Here is a 25,770-nt window from a genome sequence, read left to right on the forward strand (position 1 = left end):
CACTAGAGAGGCTGGATCAACCCTGATTAGGGGGTGGGAAGCTGAGAGTGACACCGGGCCAGCCAGAAGCCTAAGCGCTTACATGCGCAGAAAGCTGCCCAAGTCTCAGAAAACTGTCCCCGCAGGCTGTGGGGGCTTCACTGACCGTAGTGAAAATGAAAGTGTTAGTCGCTCAGTCATGTCCAACTCTTTGCGACCCCATGGGCTGTAGCCTGACAGACTCCTCTGTCCATGGGATTCTCCAGGCAAGAATAATGGAGTGGGTTGCCATTTCCTTCTCCAGGGGATCTTCCCAAGCCAGGGATTGAAGCCGGGTCTCCTGCATTGTGGGCAGACTCTTTACCATCTGAACCACCAGGGAAGCCCCCTGACCATAAGGATTTTCTAACTCTATTGGTATATATGTTATTATATGATAATGGTAAAACACGTAGCCCACCAGGCTCCTCAGTTCATGGGATTCTTCAGGCAAGAATACTGGCGTGGGTTGCCATGCCCTTCTTCAGGGGATCTTCCCAACAAGGGGTGGAACCTGCATCTCTTCCATCTCCTGTATTGGCAGGTGGGTTTTCTGTACCACTAGCACCACCTGGAAGCCCATATATGTTGCACATGATAATGATAATATGAATTATCATCAGAGGTTTGTTTTTTTCCCCTGCAGGTAACAATCTCTGCTCTTCACTCTTTAGCTATACCATCATCCTGAAATCAAAGGCTGAGACCAGAAGGCAAGACCTCTGCCGCAAGGCCTGGGAGCCTCCTGGCTGCTCTTGCCTGACTCTGGGGACTCTATGGGAAACATATTGCACAATCTTTTGGTGCTGAACTAAACACTCTACTTCTAGAGTGAAGCCCAGTCCTCGAGTGGAATTTCTGACAGCCCCAGAGACGGGGGACTGGAGTAGAGAAAAGGGGATACTCCCTTGGGTCGCTGGGATATAGCCAGGAACTGGAGACCAATGTTTAAGGTGCTCCCCATCCTGGGAGCGGCACGTGTGTGTGTGTGTGTGTGTGTGTGTTGTGTTTGTGCACGTGTGTGTGTGTGTGCGGGTATACATGCAGAGTGTGTGTGTGTGTAGTTGTGTGTGCGTGTGGGTGTGTGCACGTGTGTGCGTTGTGTTTGTGCACGTGTGTGTAGTTGTGTGTGTGTGTTGTGTTTGTGCATGTGTGTATGTGCGTGCACATGTGTGTGTGTGTTGTGTTTGTGCACATGTGTGTGTGTGTGTGTGTGTGCGGGTACACATGCAGAGTGTGTGTGTGTGTCTAGTTGTGTGTGCATGTGGGTGTGTGCACGTGTGTGTGTGTGAAGTGGAGATTATAAACGGGCGATACCAAGGCCCAGCCTCTCTACAGGGCCTGGGCTCCAGGGCTGCTGGTCTCTCGGGTGCAATGGGCTCTGTTCACTTGTGGCCAAGGCTGCATGTCCTGGGCTCATCCTCTACAGAGCACAGAAACCGAGCTCCAGGCAGCTTGGAGACAGCCCCCAGACCGAGGAGCAGGAGTGAAGGGCACATGACTCACTTGTCCTTGGGGTCTTCAAAGCCCTGAAAAAGAGGGATGGAGAGAGGAGGAGAGGAGAGTGAGAACAGAGGGGATGAAGACAGGGAGGCTGCAGCTCATCCTCTGCCCACAGTCCACCCAGAGCTCGGCCACAGACAGCACTGCACTCAGCCGTCCACTCGTTCCTTCATTTGGCGAGCACAGCTGGGGTTGGGACAGGCTCCGTGCTGGACACTGGAGGTGAGCTGTGATTTCACTTCCTCCGCTGGCAAAATCCACATGTCTGAGCTCTTCCGGCCCCCACACCTGATTCCTTGTCTTTCTCCAAACCTCCTGTCATTTTCCTCCTGGATCATGGGCTTGGTGGTATATATGTGTTAGTTGCTATGTTGTGTCTGACTCTTTGTGACCCCATGGACTGTAGCCCACCAGGCTCCTCTGTCCATGGAATTCTCCAGGCAAGCATACTGGAGTGGGTAGCCATTCCCTTCTGCAGAGGATCTTCCTGCCCAGGGATCGAACCCATGTCTCCTGCATTGCAGGCAGATTCTTTACCATCTGAGCCACCAGGGGCTTGGTGGGTACCCTCTCAATTCTTCCACTTACTTAGATGGAAATAAGAGAAACTGCTAAGTCAACGAATCCCCACATGCCTGTGCACACCCATGCACACACAGCTCACGGACACTCACCTCCCACCACTGCCAAGCACACAGAGAATCTGGGAGTTCACAAGTTTTGAGCTTAAGAAAATGAAACTCTGGTCACCTGAAACAGCTTTTCTGGTATCTGAGAATCTGTGTTCTTGTTAGGCTGGGGGTGGCTGGGGACCCAGGAGGTGAGGTACCTGTAGTCAAACCTGCCTCGGTTTGACTACTGTTCTGATGTTCACTCACACAGGGCAGGGGTGAGGGTGGGAGGGGCCCCTATGAGTTACCAAACTCAAGGCCCTACGTACAGTCCATCTACAAAATCCACAGAGGATAGCGGTGTGTCAGGGTCTGACTGTGACAGAAGGGACGGAGGGGTCCCTAAATGGGGACGGTGGGATTTGGGAGGCAGTGCGGGAAGCATAAGTACCCAGGGCAGGCAGCTTCAGGTTGCCAGGACAAGGGCAGAGGGTGACCTCCTGTCCCTGTGATCCAGCGTGGAACATACTGCTGGGCAGATAGGGGGCTGGTAAACATCAGGGGGCCCAAACCCCAGACGAACACATCTCTCTTCATTCCCACTGAGGTGAGGGACTTACGTTGGTCTCCAGGAGTCAGAGCTTCTTGGCTCTGAATAGACATGGGGCCCGTGGGAAATGAGGTGTCTGTGCTCCCCACTAGCTCGGGGCTCCCAGGGGCCTCGGCAGCCCCTAGTGCCACATCCAAGGGCCCGACCATGGGCTCTGAGTGCCTCCCGGGCTGCCCGATGGTGGCCTTCCCTTCTCCTTGTTCTCTGAGAATCTCCAAGCCCTCCATCCTGGCTACAGGATCTGGCCCACCACACCGTCCCTGCTCGAGGCTGGAGGAGCCGGGGTCACTCAGGTGAGTGCCCCATCTGGGGGTGGGCGGGATCCCTCAGGGTACAAGGCCCACTCCCCACAGGCCATGGTGCAGGGCTGGCCTGCTCACCTCCACCACAGGGGCCAGCAACAGTTTTACTCAGAGGATGTCCAAGCCACATTATGCCTATACTGGTCTCTACAGCTCAGAACTAGAGCTGAAATGTTTCTAACAAACCTGTCTCTGACTTTCTCTAGCATTCCTTTGGTCATTTGTATGGGCTGCTGTTGGGGGCTGGGTCCGCTCTAGGCTCCCTGAGTATCGGGTGGGAGTGGTGAGCTGACGATTGTCGGAAAACACTTTGGTGGATGAACCACAGCAAAGGGCCTCTGAGAACACAAGCCAGGGACTCCTCTGGTGGTCCAGTGGTTAAGAATCCGCCTTCCAATGCAGAGGATGCAGGTTTGATCCCTGGTCAGGGAACTAAGATCCCACTTGCCTTGGGGAAACCAAGCCTTCATGCCATAACTACAGAGCCTGCATGGTCCAGAGCCTGTAACCAGAGAAGCCCGTGCACCATGACAAAAAGCCCATGAGCCACAGCTAGAGAAAGCCTGTGTGCCCCAACAAAGAGCCCGCTTGCCACCAGGAAGACCTGGAATGGCAAAAACAAACAAACACAGAAGCAACCCCCAGGCCAGCGGACTGGGTTCCCTAACCTGCTCACTGGCTCTAGCACTGTGGTCCTCAGCCCAGGGAGGAGGACCCTCAGATGGGCTCCTGCAGTTCTGCCTCAGCACTTCTGGGTAGCAGCTCAGCCCAGTGTTTCTGTCTGCTGCCCGAGTCCTCACCTTACACACTCCCCTGCCAACCTCTGTATTAATAAATAACCTTAGAGACTTTACAACACATGCCTAAGGCAGTGCAGCTCCTCACTACGCCTAACAAGCTGGGTAAAAGATGGATCAAGATTTAAAGAAAGAAGCTTCTGACTGCTAGTTCCTACCCTCTAACTGCTCTCGGTCACTGCTTAATCTAATTCCCACCCTCCACCCCATCTTCAGTGAAAGTCCAGGAAGAAGCTCTCTTTTTGGGTATCTTTCTCCAGGGTTTCTAGGCAGGTTTACCCAAAGCCAGTGGTATTCCAGACAGGACACTCTGGACAGGCAGAGGCCCAGGAGATGGTGCTTCGATGCCGGCCCCTCGGGTGACCCTGCCCAGCAAGGAGGGGGTGGGGAGCCTCTTCTCTCCTTCTACAGGGGTGTCTTCAACACTTTTCTTCTGCTCACTTTCCATTTCCTCCCCTCTGGGCGAAGCAATTAACACCACGAGGAACCTTTCTGACAGCCAGTCTCCCCTGAGACTGTTTCCCAATTACGGCCCTTCTGCTAATTCTTCCAAGGCTTCTTGTCCTAACAATGATTAATGTGTCTGCCAAATAGGTGCTTATAGTCCAAACTGGCTCCTCTGAGACTCTGAAATAACTGAAGAGTCTACTTATACCAAACATCACTAGAGAAAAAAACTTTCCAAAGATTTTAAACAGAGAACGGACAGCAGGCACCCTTTGTGCATGCTGGTGGTTCTCCATCCTCACCTCTGTCCCGCCACATTGCTTTCTTCTCTGTTCCCCCGAATCTCTCCATCTCCCCTTAACCCTCTCTGTCCACTCTCTCCAGTCTTCCTGCTCCCCTGTGCTTCTCTTTCCTCCCACCTGCATGAGAGCTCCCCTCTTTGCATCCTGTTCTCAGTCTTCCCCCTCTCTTCTCACCCTCTCTTTCACCTCTTGGCCATGCTGGTCACGCGCTACAGAGTCCGCAGAGGATGGTTAAAGAACCAGGGTGAGAACACAGAAGGTCCAGCAATTGCTTTGCAAGGGGCCTGGAGGAAGCTGGAGTGGTGCTGGAGCCCTGGGCGGCACTGACCAGGTCCAAGTTCAAAGCCCTGAGGCTAGAGGCCAGCCCTCCTCCACTCTGTGCCTTATATTATAACCTTGAAAGTGAAGAAAGTGAAAGTGAAGTCGCTCAGTCGTGTCCAACTCTTTGAGACCCCCTGAACTGTATGTAGCCCACCAGGCTTCTCTGTCCATGGGATTCTCCAGGCAAGAGTACTGGAATGGGGTTACCATTTCCTTCTCCAGGGGATCTTCCTGACTCAGGGATGGAACCCGGGTCTCCCGCATTGTAGGCAGATGTTTTAACCTCTGAGCCACCAGGGAAGCCCATATTATATCATAACCTTGGTGTCCTGTAAGTTGCCTCTTGACCATCAAAAGTTAAAATGGTGGTCCTGACTCAACTCACTTTTTTACTTCTGTGCATTTTCGTTAAAAGTTCGTCATCTGCTACTGGCTAGCTGGCAAGGAGCAGAATGACTGGTCCCCAGACTGTCCCCTCCCTCAGACTCCTGGATCTGTCTGCCGACTTAGCTGGACTCTTGGAGTCTCCAGTTACTTCAGCTGCAATGTAAACCCAGTCTGAGCCACAAATCCCAACGTGGGGATCCTAGTGTAGGGAGCATGCCACCCATTCCTTTATCAGAATCTGTGGGAACTAAGTGGACACACACACACACACACCCCTATCCCTCTCTCAGGGTGGGCAACTCCTGCCTGGGAATCAGGCAGGAGCTGAGGAGTGTGTTCAGATGTAGAAGCTAAGCTCTCAGGAAAAAAGAAAGAAAACATGCTGCTGAACCCGACTTCCTGTTAACCCCGCTCCCTCTTCTTCCCACCCTCTGATGTCTTCCTTCTAGCCTCACTGATAGAACCCTGGCAGCACCTCCTGAATTAGCTGTCTGTGGCGTGTGCAGGGGCGGCTGAGGGGGTCTGTCCCCCGAGGCAGGCAGGGTCCCTTGAGATGGAGGCGGCGCCCCTACCATAGCCTTGGCTCACTCAGCCCGCACTCAGTCCGCATGGCCTCACAGGGAGACTGGAGTTAGCAGGGTGTTTCTCAGCCCCGAGAGCAAAAAGACCATCTCTTGGCACCAGCCAAAAAGCACTGGGATGTTTCCTGGGTGACTGAGCCAGAGTATATGTCTCAGCGGTCTGGGAAATATACCAGATGCTGGAAGGTGTCTGAAAAGCTGGTGCCCACCTAACTCCCCAGGGTTCCTCAGACAGTTCCAAGAGACCCCTGGAGACTCTATGGGACCCTGAGTCCCCCCTGCACCAGCAAGCTCTGCCAAGGGGGAGGGGGGAAGGGGCATTGCTGCTCTGCTCCAGAGTCAAATCCAGCATGCCAAGAGATGGTGGGGTCCACGGAGAAAGCCTGGGGCTGGAAGTTAGGTGCTCTGGCTCCTGGTCCCAAGTCAGGGTGAACCCCTTTCCAACATTTCCTCCTTGGCTCCCCAGGTTCCCTTGGCCACGTGAGGGGCCTGAGCCAGTCCCCTCACCCACAGGGGCCCCAGCCCTGGATAGCACGGCTCACGCACTGCCCCGCCAGCCACTCACCATCCGCTTCATCTCCTTGGACACCTGGTTGCCCCCCAGGTGGTTATAGAAGGGGCGCTCGGCCCCCCAGTGGGGCGGGTTGTGCCCGATGGAGTTGGTTCTCTGACGGTTCATCTTGGCAATCATGGCCTTCTCTTCTTTCTGGGAGAGCAACAGAAAGGCATCAGCCCATGGACAGGGCCCATCGGGTGAGCCCACGCAAAGAGTTTCATTCCTCCCAGTGCCTGGGCAGGCAGGAGTTATGGCAGAGGCCTCTTCCTTCTCTGCACAGCCTGGGGCTCTAAAGTGCATTCAAGAAAGCATCCTAAGTCCCCCAGACTCCCCAGACCAGCCCTGGCCGGGAGCTGGGAGCCTCAGGTGGGAGCAGCAGGACAGGATGATGCGGTTGGTCTTGTGGGGAAGCCATGGGGCGTGGGGACATCTGTCATTGGCACAGAATGTTAGAGCCTGGGTCTGAAAGTGCCTGGGGGTGATGGAGGGACAGGAAACCAGAGATTCCTATTTCTACCCCAAAACAGGCTTGTTCTAGCACAGTGAATAGTAGAACAGGTCCTGCTGCTCAGAGGCAGCTTCGGGAGGTTTGGGTCATTAGAATGTGAGGTTCAAGGGCTGACATGCGTTGTACAAATACACAGACAGGGCCTCAGCCAGCTCTCCGTGTGCCAACCACAATCTATCTGTTCATCCATCCAAACCAACTCGAGGTGGAGGGCTGCAGAGGTCCTGGGGGGACCTGGGTGGCCTTCCCCTCTTCTCCATCCCTGAGCCTGGGAAGGCAGCCGCTCAGATCAGGGAGGCAGAGGGGAGAGATACAGCCTGCTTCAGCAGACACTGCTCTGGGTTGGGGCTAGGGTTGGGGGTTTTCCCATTTCATCTTTTCTGGACCACTTGTCAAGCTAGAAGAACCAAGACCCAGAGAACCCAGGGCAGGGGATAAGCCTTTATCCTGGGTGGGGCAGGACGAGGAGGCCCGTGGGCCCAGTGGAGAGGAAGGGTGTGGGAGAGGGCCTGGGAGGATTTCAGTTCATTTATACTCCAGCCAAACACAAGCAAATGCTTTAAAATGAGTCGATTAAGCCACAAGGCACTTTCCCCAAAGCACCTACATCCTCCCATCCCTCTCCCAGGTGTCTGTGGCAGGCCTGACACAGCTCCCTCAGGGGCCCTCCCCAACACCCCCACACCCCCTCCCCACAGCCAGGATGCATGTGCTGAGCTGCCCAGGGAGGGCGGGGTACCCCCCTGATGCCCCTCCCAGGGTGGGCGCCTGCCTCAAACAATTCTGCCCACTTTGAAAAATCTACTTTTGCTGTCTCCAAGACTTTCGCTGAAATTTCCTCACAGCTTAATTTTGTCTTTAGTCTAACTCCTTAGGAAAGAAACAGGGAAATTTTTTCTATCAAAGGGCTCTGACCAACAGATAAATTCAATTGGAAGGTTTATAAGTAAAAGGCATTTCAATCTAGGGAGAAATAGAAAGTGGGTAAAATAGAAAATGCTCCTGTTTGCTTTAAAAATTAAGAACATGGAACATGACACTATTAAAAATAGAACACTAAGTCTGCTAATAATTCTGTTTTATATTTTGGCACGTGCGGGCTGAGACAAAAGAAGGAAGAAGAAAGACTAGAAAGTGAGAGGGGGGGAAGGACAGAGTATGAAGAAACAGAGATACATAAGTACAGGCAGAGAGAGAGCAAGATCAACCTAGTTGGGCAATAGGTAAGGAACGAGATGGAAATAAAGGACACTGTATACCCTGAGGTCGCATGTCCATCTCACGGCCTTCTGTTGCATTGTTACTAACTGATCTGAGGTCTGTTGCATTTTTGCAACAGAAGAAAAACGAAAACATCTCCTGTTTGCCATCAGCCTTTGCTAAGCCTCTGTGGCTCTCACGTCCTTCTGGAGACACAGGAACCATAACTGCATCGGGACTTGACTCAAGGAAAGAGTAAGAGGAGAAGGGAGCAGCAGGCCAAGAAACATTCCTCCCACAAGGAATGAAGCTCTTCCATCGTCCCTCCCTCCACTGCAGGCCCCTGCCCACGCCCAACCCCGCCCCAGCCCTTGGCCCCCGGACCCGCTTCTGGGTGCAGCGCAGGATGAGAAAGGTCTCGATACTGTGCTCCTTGAGGTAGGCGTTGCGCTCGCCCCCACAGCCTGGCTCCACTTCGTAGTCACCATTCAAGTAGTTGAGAGTGGCCTTGGTGATGTGGATGCGTCTAGGGTGGGGAGGCAAGCAGGGAGAGGAGGGCAGTAGATATGAATTCAGAACCCCCGCTCCTGTGCAGAACCAAACTGCCACCGACTGAGTCATCATTCAAATCCCAGAGCTCTGGCTCAAATGCTCACCCCTACCTGGGTCCCTCAAGGGACCGTATCCCTCCAAGTCATCAAGATGGCTCGGTGGGCCCCGCCCCACACCATAGCACATCGGCATCATGTTATTACAATAAAGTAACATGTCAGCCTGCCAGGAGAACACGGCCTCCAGTCTCACAAACCTGCAGAAGCCAGCGGTGGCTCTTGCTGACTACAGGATTGTGTCCAATTCTCCAGCCTGGCATGAGCGTCCTCTGCACAGACACACTGTTTCTCCCACTGGTTCCTAAAAGGCCATCTGCTCTACTTCCATTCCTTGGAAGTACTGTGTTTTCCTCCACCTATGCCTGTCCCCAGCCTAGCACCTCCCCCAACCCCGCCTTCCTCACCTGTCCCCATACTGCCCCTTGTGCCGGGCCAGCTCACCTTCCACCTCCGTATGTCCTGGCCATCCCCCGCCAGGGTTCCTCCCCCATCTAGAAGTTTATGCTACCTCCTGCATCTCAAAACAGACCACGAAGTTCTGTGTAGTTTCTGGATGAACACTAGGTGAGGGTTGGGACGTGCTCCCTACAAACTGCCTTGCGTCAGCGCTCAGCTACTAGAGGAATCCCACTTAGATTCTGCAGCCCCCCAGGGCCACAGCTACCCGGTCACGCCCATCCTGGCCCCTCCCACAAGAGCCGCCCGGGTGGGGCCAGGCCGGAAGCTGCCGTCACTCACTCACCCCGCCTTGCCTCCAGCCTCCATGTGGTTGGCCAGTGTGACATCGTTAGACCAGACATCGAACTGCCACTTCCTGAGGCCGAGGACACCGCAGTGCACTCTCCCGCTGTGAATTCCCACACGCATGTTCACGTTCACACCTGTCACCTCCCGGACCAGCCTGGGGATGGAGCAGGGGTAAGGCTGGGAAGGGGTCAGGGCCAGGCGCAGAGAGTGGGGGTGGCTGGAAGGCATGGGGTCAGGGTGCGTGAGAAGGTGCAGAGGTCAAAGGGTCATTTCTCTCTGAGCCAGCCCAAATCCAGAGTCTGAAACTGTTCAACCTGAAGGGCAAGGGCTGAGCCCTTGGTGCTCAAGTGGCTATAAACTGTGAGAGCGCTGTTTCCCATCTTGCCCACAAGGTGGCGCAGCACCTCACACTAGAATCCAGGCCCCACTGCTTCCCCCCGACAGCTAGGACACCTGTGCCAGCGCCACCCTCAGTCATCAACTAAGTTGTGTTCTGAAAATGCAAGCGCACGTTAGTGCCGATTTGAGTCAACAGGAAAGTTACAGTCACTCCAATCTCCATTCATATAATTGTCAGATTTATCCACATTGCTGCTTCTTCAACATTAGCAGGATGATGGAGAGACCCTGCCCAGGAAAGAAAGGAAGCTGGGGCAGGTGCAGGGGACCAGGGGTCTCCACATGCTAGAAGACAGCTCCAACCCCACCACATGCACCATGCACGTACCCGGGGTTCCCCAGTAGATGGGTGGGCCGCCTGTAGGAGAGGGAGTCGGATGGAAGCTCTGCAGCTCTGGGTGTGTGTCTGGGGCACGGGAGAGGGAGCCGGTGCTCACATTTGCACTTTTTAGGGGCCTGGACCCTCTCTGACTCCCTGCATATGGGCCCATTCAGCCTGCCGTGGGGCCGGCAGTCTGACTTGGCCTGGTGGGCAGGACCACCATGTGGACTCCAGCTCTTGCCCCATCCTACCACCAAGAGGCTGATACCCACCACAGGGAATACTTAGGTCACCTCGCATTTCTCTTGTCCTGGGATCAACTCTGCCAATACCTTTGCTGGAGCTGTGTCTTCCGTCCACAAGACCTCTGGACACTTGTTTAGGTTAAAGTCTCTCATTCTGCCTTTTTGGCTTAATTCCAAGGCCACCTTCTTTATGAAGCCTCCCTTGGTCCTCCCAGTGGAATCAACTGCCCTATCCTGGGCTCTCTGCTGCAGTTTGCCTCTCTTACCTGATGGTGTCCACTGGGCATGCCTGGTATCAGAGCAGCGGGAGTCCTGGTCTCTCTCCCTCAAAAGACTCCATGCTTCTGGCCCCATGTCTAGCCCAGGCATGCAGGGGAACTCGGAAAACACCACTGAAGGGAACCGAGCCAAACAGAATGGACCCGGCCACCTCCTGGGCCAGCTACTCTGACCTCTGACCTTGCCCACTGTGGCTTTTCTTTTGCCCCACCCAGGCTACTTCTAAAACTCACAATTATTAATCCTGGATGCAATCTCTGATCCTCTCCCTTGACTGACTGTAAGCTTGGATTGTCCATGTTGTTTAATGACTAGGGCTTCTTCTGTGGTCAGCAGTGATCAAGAATTGGCCCAAAGATCTGTTTGCTATTGTTCCCAGGAAGGATGGATTTTCTTAAATGGGAAATTTGTGTCCGCATCTACCTGCCTTGCAGTATTACTCCGGGGAGCTCTTTAGCTCCTGTGAGCCCAACCTTTCTCATCTGGGAAGAAATGGGACTGGTGACTTCTACCCTTGGCTGACTGGCTCTGAGAAGACATAGGGGCCAGAGCGGTAGGCACTCCCACAGCACAGGGCACAGCGAGACTGCCAGCCAGTCCCCCTCTGCTGGAGGGGTGGCTCCACACCTCCTGCTGCCCTGGAGTCTGCAGAGCCCTCCCTTCTCCCAGGACAGGTCCCTGTGTGCAGAGCTTCCCAGGCTGCTGCAGACAGCCCAGGAGAAGACCCAAGGCCTGCAGGTGTGGATCAACCCTCCGGGGTGACCAGGGCCCTTGGGACGTGGCTTTGCCCCACTGTTGCCCTGCATCCACCAGTTCAACATGAGTCAGTTACTCGGGCTGTGGGACAGCAGACAGGCAGTCCCCTGGAGATGGACATGTCCTTACAGGCGGGCAGTCACCCAGGAGATGGGCACTTACGAGATGGCCTCGATCATGTCCATGCCCATCTCCACGCAGCAGTGGGCGTGGTCAGCCCTGGCTTCAGGCAGCCCTGAGACACAGTAATAACAATCTCCCAGGATCTTAATACGTAAACAGTGATTCTCCTGGAAAGCAAATTAATTTTAAAAATTAAAAATAGCAGGAAAGAGAAGTGGGAGGGAAAGAAACAGGAAGCAAATAGATTCACCCTGTGCCTGGAATAACTTGCCTTTTAGGGCAGCGAGCACAGATCCAGGGCTGGCACGAGGTGAGGCCCCAGCACTGGGACAGGCTTATCGGGAGCCGTGGGGGACAGAGGACAGGCCAAACAGCCCTAGAGAAGCATTCTAGCGCCCCCAGGCTCAGGAACTCACTTTTATGGCCACAGCTGAGGCTCAAGGAGAATGCAACTGGCTCAGTGTGGCAGGGAAGGTGGCAGACTCATCAGCATGAGAGGCCCCGAGCTGAGAGCAAGGGCCCCATCCCACTCCAGCTCTGGGGCATGCTCCGACTCTTGGCCAAAGGTTCTACTAACAGTTTTGTGACTCTCCTTTTATGAAAGACTGAAGCAGAAACAAGATTTAACTAAATCTCAGCTGACCCTCAGCCTGGAATTTTTTATCCAAGGGAGTTTTGCTAAGCCTGTGAGCACGTGTGTGCTAAGACCGCCATGAGCGGAAGCCCCACTAGATGCAGGGTCACCTCGCAGGCTGCAATTGACGAGTAATTGGGATTGAGATGGACTGTCATTCATCACCAATTCAGAGCTGTCCCAACCTGCATCCCAGAAGGTATTTCATGAAGTTGGAGCACTGGAACCCAAGTATTTGTGTGCCCTGAACTCTCCTTTAAGGCCCTTCCTACGCCCAAGCGCCAAGCATGTTGCCATTCACCTTGCCCACGTTCGGTGACAAAATTGGTGAGATGTGAGGCCCCCCCATCAATGCCCTCAGAGACCCGGGCACCGGCTCTCATCTGTGATCTGGCCTGGCATCCTGTGACTGCCCAGGGACATGTCCACATGCCAGGGGACACTGCAGTAAGTGTCCCTGATACAGGACTCCCCAAAGGCACAGAGCGTGACTCAAAGCCACAAAGGCTGGGGAAGGACAACAGAGTGTAGACAGGGACTAATGAACCAATGTGTCCTTCACACTCCATGTCTGGGCGGCGGGTGGGGGGCACTTCCAATCTGTCCCAACATGGAGGAGTCCTCTTTCTGGACGTCCCAGGGGTGACACACAGCTGTTTGCAGGCCAGTAGAGATTCAGACTTTCTCTCTTTTTTTTAATCACTCTGGCTACCTTCATCAGGAAAGTGACTGTGTGGCACCAAATTTGCTCCCCCAGACACAAATTCCACAAATTCAGGGCTCTGGGCCACGATCCCCACAGACCTGCCCTCCTGTCTGCTGGTGGAGGGCTCGTTCCCTTGTGGCTGTGACACTGTGAGAGCACCTCTGAGTGTGTGGTCAGGGCCGATGCAGGGCGTGAGAACACGCAGCCACAGCCTATGCAGCCCTGCTCACCAGCTCCAGTGGCCGCCCCGCAGCACCCTACCCCAGGCAGCCCGGATCAGGCCACCCTTCCGGCCCTGGCTCAGGCACACAGGGGCCCCAGGGCAGTGGCGGGCGCAGGGAGATGGGGGGTACTCACCGCAGCCAGCTTGTCGAAGCGGGCGAAGAGCTCGTTGAGGGTCATGACCAGCTCCTGGGCAGTGCACTGGGATGCCAGGCTGGTGAAACCCTCGATGTCAGCAAACAGGATGCTGGGGAGACAGGGGGGAAGACCCCCGTGAGGGAGGAAGGTCGGAGGGGGACACAGCCAGTGCCACCCTCTGCCTTAGGAGGACCGCTGGTCAGCAAGAGTCCTGGGAGCTCCGAATGGCTGCTGGGGAGGGGACAGACAGCCAGCTGACACTGGTGGCCTTTCCAAGCTGGCGGGGAAATGCCAGGCCAGCCCTTCTCTCTGAATCTCCCTGTACCCTCACCACCAACCCAGGAGGAAAGGGAAAGCAGAGGCCTGGGAACGTGTGCTTCTGCCTGAGGCCACCCAACAGGGCGGGGCGCCCCGTCCTCAGCCACCTCTCAGGCCTGTCCCCCATCTGATTCCTGGGCAGCCCCCTCAAAGTAGTTGGGTCCAGGAGAGGGGTCTTTGGTTCCTCTTGTCTGGAAAGTGTTCAGGCCCTAATGGGAGCCTCACAGACGTCTCACTTCCCAACCCCATACACAAGGGAATCCCAGCCCAGGCCCTCCACCCCAAGGGAGTCCTCTAGCATGGCGGTCCCCAGCCTTGTTGGCACCAGGGACCGATTTCACGGAAGACAACTTTTCCACAGATGAGGGGGAGTGGGGATGGGATGATTCAAGCACACTGCACTCATTGTGCACTTTATTTCTAATCAAATACTGCCGCTGATCTGACAGGAGGTGCTGGTCCTCAGCCCGGAGGCTGGGGATCCCTGCTGTAGCAGAGACAGAACGAAGAGGCCGAGGGAAGAGGGAGAGGAAGATGCAGCCAGTGAGCATCTAGGGAAGGCCCCCACCTTGTCCCGCCAGCTCCTTCGGTCTCACCCCTGAGCTCCTCGGTGCGCCCGCTGGTCCCTGTATTTTGTGGTGTGATCTCTCATCCGTTCCTGAGATTCAACATGTCTTCCTTTTCTTTCGAAACAGACTCTCAGAGGTGAGGCCCCGGGGCCAGAACGTGTAAGGGCTCTGAGAGCTTTTTCTTAAAACGGACACAGAAATGTAGTAGCTCTTGCGAGCCGAGCTGTTCCTGGTGGCCACGCACGGGGGCTGGGGCCCTCGAGGCAGCACTGAAGGAGGTCCCGATGTCCCCGTCCCAGGACAAGGGGGTAGACGCTCGAGAGGAGCTGTGGACGGCAGCGTGGGGGCTCCTCGCCATGGCCTGTGCTCTCTTCTCTGATCCACGCAGCTCTCGAGGCTCCAGACCGACACCAGAATTCACACCAGAATGTAGAACTGAACACATCTTGTCATTTTATTCGGATACTGTGTGTGTGTGCGTGAAGCATGTCTTTTCATTCTGCTGTCTGACATCTGGAGCCTTGCTGACCTGGGGATCCTGCCCCTCCCAGGCCAGCCAGGTGCTAGAGATGCTTAACCACTTGCCTTAGAGTCCAGAGCTTCCCATCCCAGTCAGATCCTCACACTTGGGCCATCACTCCCCTGCCCTCATCACCCCAGGGACAGACGCCAGGTGACGTGGGACAGTCCTGTGCCCCAGAGCCCGCCAACATTATTATAAAACTAGACAATCCGAAGCCTGCTGACTCTCCCTTTCCTGTTCATTGCTGCAGAAACCACAACAGAGGTTTTGCGCACGTTTCTCCTCACTCTACCTCCTGGTGGACCCCCGTGTATCCCCGAGTGTCCCCCCCCCACCCACGGCACAGTGCGCCCTCTCTTCTTGGGACCTGTGAGTAACAAGCTCCCTTTTCAATGGCAGCTGTCTCCTGATCTGTTAGCCTCATCGTACCTGGATAATAACACATGTCTTAAAACAGTTGGACACTGTACTAAACCTTTTACATGTATTAACTCATTTAAGCCTCATAACCACCCCATGAGGTAGGAATCCTTTTATAGGTAAAAAAAAAAACTAAAGCACAGAGAGGTCAAGTCAGCTGCCCAGGGCCACAGGCAGCCTGGCTCCACAGTCCAGGTGTTAAGCCAATAAATGTTACACTGTCTCCTGACCCCACAGTCATCTTAAGTGAGTAAAAGCATAATGCTCTGGTCTGGCATTGTATATGGGGTGGCGGGAGGTGGAGGGGTGGGTGTGGGCTGTCACAGGTGGGCAAGTACAGGACTCTATCACAAGGGGACACGCTGGGCACCAGCTTGCACACAACAGGAAGTGGGAGCGCCTCCTGGGGCTTGGGCCAGGCAAGTACAAGAAAAGTGTGAGAAGGCAGCCCCTGGGCTGGAGCTCAGTGCTGTTTCCCAGCTTCCCGGCTCCTCCAGCCACTCTGATCCCAGTGGAGACCAGCAGACAAGTTCAGAAGGAAAGGCAAAGAAGGTGGGAGACCTGGGGGAGCTGGTTCGAGAGGAAACAAATGAGGGGGAAGGAAGAGAAGGTAAGGAGGGAGAGGAGTAGAGAGACTGGGTGAGCCCACAAGACTCAGGAATCACTCCAGCTGCTCCAGAGGGGCAGCCACAGGGCAGGGGCTCATAGGATGAAAGGGAGCCCGAGCCCTCATGAGGCTCTGATGCCCGGCGCCTGGAAATCCACAATGGTGATGCTCCCAGCTCCTGAAGTAAATGCTGACCACAACCCCTCCCACCAGCCAGCTCCCTGGCTCTCAGTCTCTCGGGTAGCCCCACCCAACCCAGGAAAGGGGAAAGGTCTCTCCCAGTCTACGTGAAAGAACCGTTATATAGCTGTTCTGGAGATTCTTCTTTAATTCTCAAGAAATCAAAGCCAGGGGAAGTAGGAGTCAAGATCAACTGCTCAGTCAAGGAACACCTTCATAAGCATCAGTTTTTGATTGCAAAGCTGGCAGACACCAGGCCCACAGGCTGTTCCACACTGGATCCCAGGCTACACAGCAGAAGCCTGGCTTTAGGGGTTGATTAGTCTCCGCCATGGTGGGAAGGAAAAATAATTCCCAACTGAGCTTTTCTCCTAGGAAGAAAAGCTATGACCAACCTAGACAGTGAATTAAAAAGCAGAGATATCACTTTGCCGACAAAGGTCCGTATAGTCAAAGCTGTGGTTTTTCCAGTATTCATGTACAGATGTGAGATGAGCTGGATCATAAAGAAGGCTGAGTGTCAAAGAATTGATTATTTCGAATTGTGGTGCTGGAGAAGACTCTTGAGAGTCCCTTGGACAGCAAGGAAATCAAACCAGTCAATCCTAAAGGAAATCAACCCTGTATATTCAACGGAAGGACTGATGCTGAAGCTGAAGCTCCAATACTTAGGGCACCTGATGAGAAGAGCCAGTTCATTGGAAAAGACCCTGATGCTGGGAAAGATTGAAGCCAGGAAGAGAAGGGGACGACAGAGGATGAGATGGTTGGATGGCATCATGGACTCGATGGATATGGGTTTGAGCAAGCTCTGGGAGATGGTGAAGGACAGGGAAGCCTGCTGTGCTGCCGTCTATGGGGTTGCAGAGTCAGACACGACTGGACGACTGAACGACAACTTGGTAGAGGCAGGATTGCTGCTGGGCAGGGTAACCCACAGCCCCAGGCTCAGGAGAAGATGGGAGGAGGACAACACGAGGCAGACTGTGGACCAGGGCTCAAGGGGTCTCGCTTCACCGCATCCTCAGCCCACAGCTGCCTCAGCTCTCCCAGCCACTGAGCCAGGAGGGCCTCTGCCTGCGGTGCATGGATACAGGCAGGCCTGCCACCAGTGTCCTCCACAGGCACCTGGGTGGGCCTTGGAGAATTCCTTTCTCCACTGCAGCTCTCATTCACTAAACCAGTGGCTCTCAGACCTGGTGTCCATCAGAATCCACTGGGAGCTTTTCTATGGAGAGGTCCCGCCACGTCTCAAGAGATTCTGACTTCATCAGTCTGGGACAGGGCTCTGCTATTGATTGTTTTTGTTCTGTTTTATTGTAATCTTCCCTGGTGATTCTGTATGTAGCCAGGGTTAAGAACCACTGTACTAGTTTACATGACACCTTTTCAAGGCTTCCAGCAACCTGCTTAAATCTACAACCCCTCCCATATGTCTATCTCCCTTCCCTTCTGTATTTGTCTCCATTGCATTTTTACCACTTAATCTATTAGCTGTTCTTGTTGCTCCTATTTATTATCATGCTCCTGTCTGTTTCTGTCCACTAGAATGTAAAGCCTTTGAAAGAGGAGTTTTGGTCTATTTCATTCAACACCACATCCTGGCCCCTGGTACAATGTCTGGCACACAGAGGAACTGCTCAATTAAATTTGGAATGACTATGAGTGAGGACAGGTCACATCCACCTTGCCCTCTGCTCTGTCCATCCCAGTTCCACACACTCACACACCCGGCACAATACCCAGCACACGGCACCTAATACCCTGTGTCAGTTTCCCGGGGCTGCTATAACGAAGAGCAACAAACTGGGTGGTTTAAGACAACAGACATTTATTTTCTCAGTTCTGTCCAGCAGGCAGGAGGCTAGAAGTCTAAAGGTGAGAAATCTGAAGTCAAAGTGTCAGCAGAGCCATGCTTTCTCTGAGACTCTGGATGGAATACTTCCTTGCCTCTACCTTTCAGGAGTGGCTGTCAATCTTTGTACTCCTTGGCTTGCAACTATGTCACTCCAGTCTCTGCCTCTCCCTGCAGAAGGCGTTCTCTATGTGTATCTGGGTCTGCATGACATTTTCCTCTTCTTATAAGGGGACCACATATATTGGATCAGGGGCCCACCCCCTCCAGCAAGCCCTCGTCTTAACTCGACTTCACTTCAAAGACCCTATTTCCAACTCAGTTCACGTTCACAGGTCAGGACTATGTATCTTTTAGTGTTAGTCAATTAGTCATGTCTGACTCTTTGTGACCCCATGGTCTGCAGCCCACCAGGCTCCTCTGTTTATGGGATTCTCCAGTCAAGAATACTGGAGTGGGTAGACATTCCCTTCTCCAGGGGATCTTCCCAGTCCAGGGATCGAACCTGGGTCTCCTGCATTTGCCCACAGGTTCTTTACCATTTGAGTCACCATCTTTTAGGAGGACACAATTCAACCTACACAATGTCTAATATATATTTGTAGAATAGAAGAGATTCGTCATAATTTAAAGCAAGGAAGAAGCAGGATCAGTAACTCCAGTAGCTTGTCCTTCTATCACACTGGGCCTGTTGGGGTCCCAAGCATGTCACCTGAGACACGAGCCTGGGGAACCCTCGGCCTGTCACCCCACAGACACTCAGCAGTGTTCATAGACCAAATGGTGGAATAGTTACAGAGGAGGCCAGGCAGCTTCCTGGTCAAGCTAGGGGACGTCAGAAACAACAGCCATGGGGATGGTACCTTGGGAAGCCTGACCCTCCCTCCAGCCCGCTGGGATCTACTCTTCCATAAAAGAAGTTCTTTCAACAGCTGCTGAGGAATCAGGGAGGGGCAGTGGCCTGCTCCTCTCCTTCTCACGGTGTGACAGTGACCAGCAGCCAGGCAGGAGGGGGCTCAAAGCAAGACTTGTAACTGGCATGGAAGCTTGGAATGGTCCCAAGCCCGAGCCCTGCAGCCTGTCCTCCACGTAGATGGAAACGCTACCCCCTATTCCATGGTCCCCCCACCTCCGGTCAGAGGGGAAGTCGCACTCCTCCGCTGCCTTGGGATGGCGGGGTGGGGGGGGGGGTGTGTGGAATGAATCTGCTCAGTGTCTGTCACTTCTGGAGACTCCTCTGGTTTACGAGGTTTACCCAATGGCAGGCTGTCTGCTCTGCTGGCCAAGATTTCCCGATCTGCTCCTTTGTGATTCCGAAGGCCATTTTACAACAGCGTGGGGCCCAGACTTGCACTAAGGTGCTAATTCATCGATTAGCTCCCACTTGAGAGCTTGTCTTGGCAACACGACCAGGCCCTCATGGCTGGTGCGCGCAGACGCTGGGTAGGCCCGCCCCGGCTGTGCGCTCCTCCGTAACTGCACACCGTCCATCACGCAGGTGGCCTGCCTGCAGGCACGCCTTTCATCCCAACAGGCGCTTCCTCACAGCCTTACCACGCTCATTTTTGGTTAAGCCGTTTCCTTTCCTCTCTGTTGTTCCCTCTTGCTGCCAGCAGACCCTAGGACTTGATGGAGCTGCCGGCATCTGATCCTATTCCTGTGCCGAAACCGCATCCCACAGCATTTCTGAGCAGCCAGGAGTGGAGGGAGGGGGGAGGTGGGTGTCTGGGCGGGCGGCAGCAGGAGGGCCCAGCCCTCTGAGCTCCAGCGTTCCCCATCTGGCACAGAGAGGGAACTTGAGAAATGCCAAGAGGCAAACCATCTGTCCAGGTGGGCCCAGGAGGAGCGGGGGCCTGGGGAAACAGAGGTCATGAGGTGGGGGCTGGGAAGGGAGCACAGCCAGGTCTCAGCCCAACTCCTGGAGTGGTGGGCCCAGCGGGAGCAGAAGGTTCTGGGGAAGCAGGGCAGGAAGTGCCCTGGAGGCCCTGAGTGTGCAGGCTGGGGAGGCCCAGCCACAGGCCAGGGGTCTCTTCTAGACGGAGAGGGATGCCCCCTCAGCGTCTCTCCATTTGCTCCAAGCCCTGTAACCCAGAGAGCCACCCGGCTCGACGCCACTTGTAAGATAAAGGAGGGGGTGATGGGCCACCCCCAGGCCTTAGGTGAGCAGCACAATCAAGTGTGGTCTTATCATCACTTGGCTGAGAATGGGCACCAGATGACTGGGCATTTCCCGAGGGGCATCGGAGAACGATTAAAGCAGGGTGTCAGAATAGGGAGCAGCCAGAAGACCATCTGACTCCGCAGGCTGGGAGGGCAAGGGTCGGGAAGGCCCAGGAGAGGACCCGAGCACCCTGGGTGTCGGCACACACCCACCTAGGGGAGAAGCTGCCCTGGGACGGCCGTGCCCTCTCTGCTCCCACAGATGGGACCTCTGCCTTCTTGTCTTAGGACTGGGTCTTAGGACTTGTCTTAGGACTGGGTCCAGGGGGACTGGGGTCAAGGTACATCCTGAGATCCTCGCTGCCGACCTCAGGGTCTCGGGCAGACCTCAGTTCCACCCGCCAGTCCCTTGCTCTTGCTTCCGCCCCACAAGCCCTTCTCCCTCCCGACAGTGAAGCCCACAGCAGCTGCAGATCTTCTGCTCCCAGAGTCTGGGGAGAGTTGGGGAGATGCTCCCTAAAGGGAGGGGCCCTGCACCAGGACCGAGCATAGTCAAACATAGTCGGGACCTCTCAGTGGTCACGAGATGGGTGCTTTCTATTTACTTCTCATGCTGCTTTTATTTTCCAATTTTCCTACAAAGAACATATGTCCTTTGTATAATAAAAATGTTAATTTTTAAAAGATGGAAAATAATTCGCATTCTTCTTTTAGGCCCTAACTCTAACCCTTTCATCTTCACGATGTCCTCTTTGACTCACTCTGCCCAGAATCAGCCTTCTTGTGTCTGAATTCTTATTAGAATCAGAATCACAAAGCACAGCTGATTTCAGTTGTTTCAAAGGCAGCCTGACCTGTCTGACTGGTCAGTGACTCTGCGCCCTGACTTCTCTGTCTTCCGGTTTCCTCCAGGGCCCCCCATTTTGAGAGGCAGAGAGGTGCTGGTTCCACCCCCCACTGATCCCCATTCTATGCCCCAGGACAAACTTAGGTCTGTTGTCAAGACCCAATCCCAGGCAAGGATGTGAAGAAATTGGAACCTTTGTGCACTGTTGGTGCAAAGGTAAAATTGTGAACCACTATGGAAAACAGTATGGGGTTCTTTAAAAAGTTAGAATTACTGAGATTTCCCTGGTGGCCCTGTGGTTAAGAATTTGACTGCCAGTGCAGGGGACACAGGTTCGATCCCTGGTCTGGGAGGAACACACATGCGGTGAGGCAACTAAGCCTGTGCGTGACGACTGCTGAGCCCAAGTACCCTTGCTGTGCTCTGCAACAAGAGAAGCTACTGCACTGGAAGCCCAAGCACCATAACCAAGTTGGCCCTGCTCACCGCAACTAGAGAAAGCCCACAGAGCAATGAAGATCCAGCAGAGCCAAAATTAAATAAATACAAGTTTTTAAAAAGAAATAGAGTTACCATCTGAAATAGCAATTTCACTTCTAGGTATATACCCCAAATATTGAAAGCAGGGACTCAAGGAGATATTTGTACACCATGTTCATAGCAGCACCATTCACAGTAGCCAAGAGGTGGATGCAACCCAAGAGTCCATCAATGCATGCATAGAAAAGCACAGTGTGGTAAACACATACAACGGAAAGGTATTCAGCCTTAAAACACAACGGAAAACATGATATAGTCTACAGCATGGATGAACTTTAAAGACATTAAGTGAAATAGGCCAGACACAAAAGCACCAATACTGCATAACTCTAAGTAAACGTGGTACCTAGAAATAGACGAGTTCATAGAAAGTGGAATGGCAGTCGCCAGGGGCTGGGGAAGGGCAGCAATGGGGAGTTAGTATTTAATGAGTACGGAGTTTCAGTGCTACAAGAGGAAAGAACTTCTGGAGATGCATGGGCTGATGGCTGTCCAACAATGTGAATATACTTAATGCCACTGAACTGTACCCTTAAAATGGTTAAAACAGTAAATCGTATACTGTGCATATTTTACCACAGCTAAAATAATTAATCAATTGATTGATTAATTAAAAGAAAAGACTCAACACCAGTGGGGCCAGCTGGGTCATCAACCCATAGCACCCGGCTCCGCCTTACCTCACTGATGAGGGCTAGACATTCTCTAAGGGGCAACACAGTGTCTTTCCCATTTACTCTGAGTCATGCCTGGCACATAGTAGCAGCTCAAAAAATGTTTGTGGCATGAATGAGATGAAAATATAAGACCACTTATATCTATAATTGATAGGAAGTATGACAAGAAAAGGGCTTCCCAGGTGACACTGGTGGTAAAGAACCTGTCTGCCAATGCAGGAGATGCAAGAGATGTGGGTTTGATCCTTGGGTTGGGAAGATCCCCTGGAGGAGGGCACGGCAACCCACTCCAGTATTCTTGCCTGAAGAATCCCATGAAGAGAGGAGATTGGCGGGCTACAGTTCATAGCGTTGCAGAGTCAGACATGACTGAAGTGACTTAGCACACATGCATGCACATTACAAGAAAGAATACTTTTCTTAAAATCAGATTGGAGACAGGAAACCTGTATGTTTGTAGACCACACTTCTGTCTGTCCATCGGCTAGGGACGTGGGGAGGTAAACATTTCCCCTCTCTGCCCACAGGGTGTACAGTCCACCCATGGGTATCTGAGCATCACAGACATTGTCTCGTGGTCATTATAATTCAGAACCATGCTATAGTGGAGCCAGACGCCAGAGCAACCTGGGGACGCAGCCAAGTCCTTGAAGGAGATGGAAGAGGAGATGATAACCTTAAAACGGGGAGGTTGGGGATAGAGGGGGAGAGAAGGAAAGGGAGTGGGGAGGGCTAAGGGAAGGACAGCCCTCCCCAGATCCTGCTACACCCTCACTGCATAGTGAGGAGGTGTTACTCACCTCCACCCAACCCTGGGTCAGCAGCCCTCCGCCAAGACCCCCAACTCCAGCCCCACAGGGCTCCTGGGTCTCTGAGAATGAGGCTCTCGTTCAAGCCATTGAACTAACACCCTCTTCCACACACTGGAGCCTGCTCTGCCTCTGCAGGGCAGACAGTCTGCAGCCCATTCCGGGGCCCGGGGCTTTACACCCTGTACCTCCTCTAACCTCCCAGCACCCTTGCAAAGCCCCAGGCCCCCTCTTACAGACTCTGCTCCCCAGTGGCTAAGAGGTGGGTTGTCTAGCATTATACTCCGCCGGAAGGCAAAGTCCGTTGTCAGCTCAGCAGCTCCACCCGCCGTGTGATGTGTCTCCGGTTTACTCTCTTGTTTACGTGTCCTCCCAAACAGGAGAGCTTCCTGATGACAGAGCCAGAGTCCCCCTCAGTTCCCACCATGGTTTCTGCCTCTAGCTGAGTGTCTGAGAGCACAGTCAGCGGTTCCCAGTGAGCAGATAGAGATGAAACCTCTGCTGGATGGATGAGTGGGTGGACATCACCATTCCCATGTCACAGATGAAGGAACTGAGGCTGAGACTCGGTTACCTGCCCAAGTCCCCACAGCTCCTAAGGGGCAGGGAGGTTATGAACTAGCCTGCTCAACCCAGATGCTCTTCTTCCTCCACACAGTGACCTCTTGACAAAGGCAATCCGGACGCATCCCGTTTCTGGCTGCATCAGCACCCTTATTCTGCTTCCCCAAGGGGTACCTCCTCTAGGTGCCTCTTCCTCCAGTCTCCATCTCCCTCCTCCCAAAGCAGAGCACCAGGAGCTCCCAGGTGTGAGCAGCCTCCACTGGCATGATCCGGAGGCCCTTGTCCCAGGAGTGGGGACAGCACGGCTCTCCACTGACCCTGGCACTGTGGCTGCAGCAGGAGGGCTATGAAGCCGCAGGTCTGAACCCAGCCATGGCCCCAGCCCCAAATGACCTGTCCAGCAAGAGTGGCAGAGATATCTCCACCTGTTACCATACATCAGACATGAGAGGCATCTGGGGACTCCACGGGGGTCTTGAGGGTTCCGTGGCCTCTGACCAGTCTCAATCCACAGGACCAGCGCATCCAACAGGCCTCCCCAGAACCCCAGGAATTGGATGCGATAAAAGGATCCTCCTCAGGCCCAAGGGAGAATGAGGCCATGGAGAGTGATGGGCGCCCATCTGTCACCCTTCTCCGCCAGGGCCAAACTCTCCTGCCACCCTTTAGTCTCTTCCCTCCCTTAGATCCAGGCCCAAACCGTCACACCGCACAGTTGATTTATTTATTCTTGTGGCCTTGCTCTTGGTGGGGTTAGAGAACAGCATGTCATCACCCTCTCTAAATATTACAACTCCACAGAGAATTGATGAATGTGATTTATCACCCTTCCACTCCAGCTCCAGAATCCCCAGGCCATTCTTTGTTGATAGGAGTGTGATCATAATCATAATAATAACAGTAACAACAATAATAGCCGCTCCCAATTACTGAACACTTGCTCTGTGCCAGGGAGTATGCTAAGCACTTTCCTCGTATTATTTCATTTACTCTTTAACAACCATGTTAAGTAGGGGCTAGTTCTTCCTACTACACAGAGGAGGAAACTGAGGTTCAGAGTGGCTCAAAGCTGATAATTTGCCCTGGTCACAGCAGGTCTGGAATGACATGAAGGGCAGCCTAATCCGGGCCTTAGGACTAATCACTGGACCATAAGCCAAGCCCCAGCATGCATCCCTATACCATAAAATCATTCCTCCACCTACTACTCAACCCCTAACCGAAGCCAAAGGTTCAGCCCCAAATCAGAGACCAAACACAGCAAGCAATGTGTTTCCCCAAAAGCTGCACTGGGCAGTGGCTGCTGAAACAGGGAAAGGGGCCAGTGGGATATTTGCATATGATTGCTTGTGGCTGGCCTCTGATGTGTACCAGCCACCCCAGGTCCTGGCAATTTCAGAGCCAGACTTATGTCTGTCCCTGTGAAAATGATGGCCTCTTAGCTTTTCTCTCCTTTCATCTCTTTCCTGATTGCTGTCACTGATCCTGAGTACATTCTAGAAGAGAGACATGACCCCCCTATGGCTGGGGTCTGATTCTGATCCTTGCCATGTAGATGCTCTCACCACTCTGTGACTCCTGCATTGACCCAGAGTCACAGCCTCTGTGGGAGTGGAGGGGGCAGGGGTGCTTCCTAGAGGGTGGGCCACTCCATGGGCAGTCCCTCTGGAAGAGGCCCGAGTCATCCTCTCTCACCAAACTCCCTTGCTGGAGGGCTGGGGGCCCAAGAGCCAGCAACAGAGGGGTGGGAGGTGGAACGCTGCCCTGCCGTGTGGGAGGACAGAGGTGTGAGAGGGCAAAGTGCTGGGCAGAGATGCAGAGGTGGCCAGGTGTGAAAGCTGCAGCAGCCAGGCTAGGCTGAGACTTTGTGCCTTGAATGCCAGACTGTTTCTGGGCAAAGAATTTTCTGGATTTCCTTTGTGTTCCACTTTACAGTTTAGTAAATCTGCTGAACGCTCTGCTGTGCTAAGAGGAGTCAAGAAAAGCACCCTTTGTCCATGCTCTGCCTGGAACAGAGCCATGCTGGGGCCAGCGGGGTGGTGAAGACAGGACCAAGAGAGAAAATTCCAGAGGAGCTCAGGGGTTTGTATGTATTGGAATGCTTGGTGGGTTACCCCTTACCCCTTGAACCTTGGGTCTCTGGGACTTGTTCTGATAGAGAAGGCTGTTTCTTTACCTGCCCTAAGGTGGGGACCCCCACATTTGAGGGGCAGCCACCAGGCAGGAAAGGCCCCCCTGGCTCCTCAGTCACACACAGGCAGGTGGAAAACCTCTCTTCTGGCCAAACTTCTCTCCTCCTCTTCTCTGAGTACCCTCCCTCCTGAGGGCTCCCCAAACCTCCTTCCCACAGAACCATTATACAAAGCCCTCCTGCTG

General features: G+C 53.8%; 1 protein-coding gene across 1 annotated transcript in view; it reads right to left on the minus strand.

The window, feature by feature from the left end:
- The window catches only part of ADCY5 (adenylate cyclase 5), a 158,982-nt gene that overhangs the window by 36,236 nt on the left and 96,976 nt on the right, over window positions 1–25,770 (minus strand). The window contains exons 4-9 of the mRNA XM_061407337.1: window positions 13,323–13,434; window positions 11,665–11,792; window positions 9,497–9,655; window positions 8,528–8,669; window positions 6,445–6,585; window positions 1,525–1,547 (exon numbers count right to left, since the gene is read on the minus strand). Of these exons, the coding sequence (XP_061263321.1) occupies window positions 1,525–1,547; window positions 6,445–6,585; window positions 8,528–8,669; window positions 9,497–9,655; window positions 11,665–11,792; window positions 13,323–13,434 (705 nt within the window). The remainder of the gene's footprint in view (window positions 1–1,524; window positions 1,548–6,444; window positions 6,586–8,527; window positions 8,670–9,496; window positions 9,656–11,664; window positions 11,793–13,322; window positions 13,435–25,770) is intronic.

The sequence above is a fragment of the Bos javanicus genome, chromosome 1 (genome assembly GCF_032452875.1).
Source record: "Bos javanicus breed banteng chromosome 1, ARS-OSU_banteng_1.0, whole genome shotgun sequence".
Classification (NCBI taxonomy): domain Eukaryota; kingdom Metazoa; phylum Chordata; class Mammalia; order Artiodactyla; family Bovidae; genus Bos; species Bos javanicus.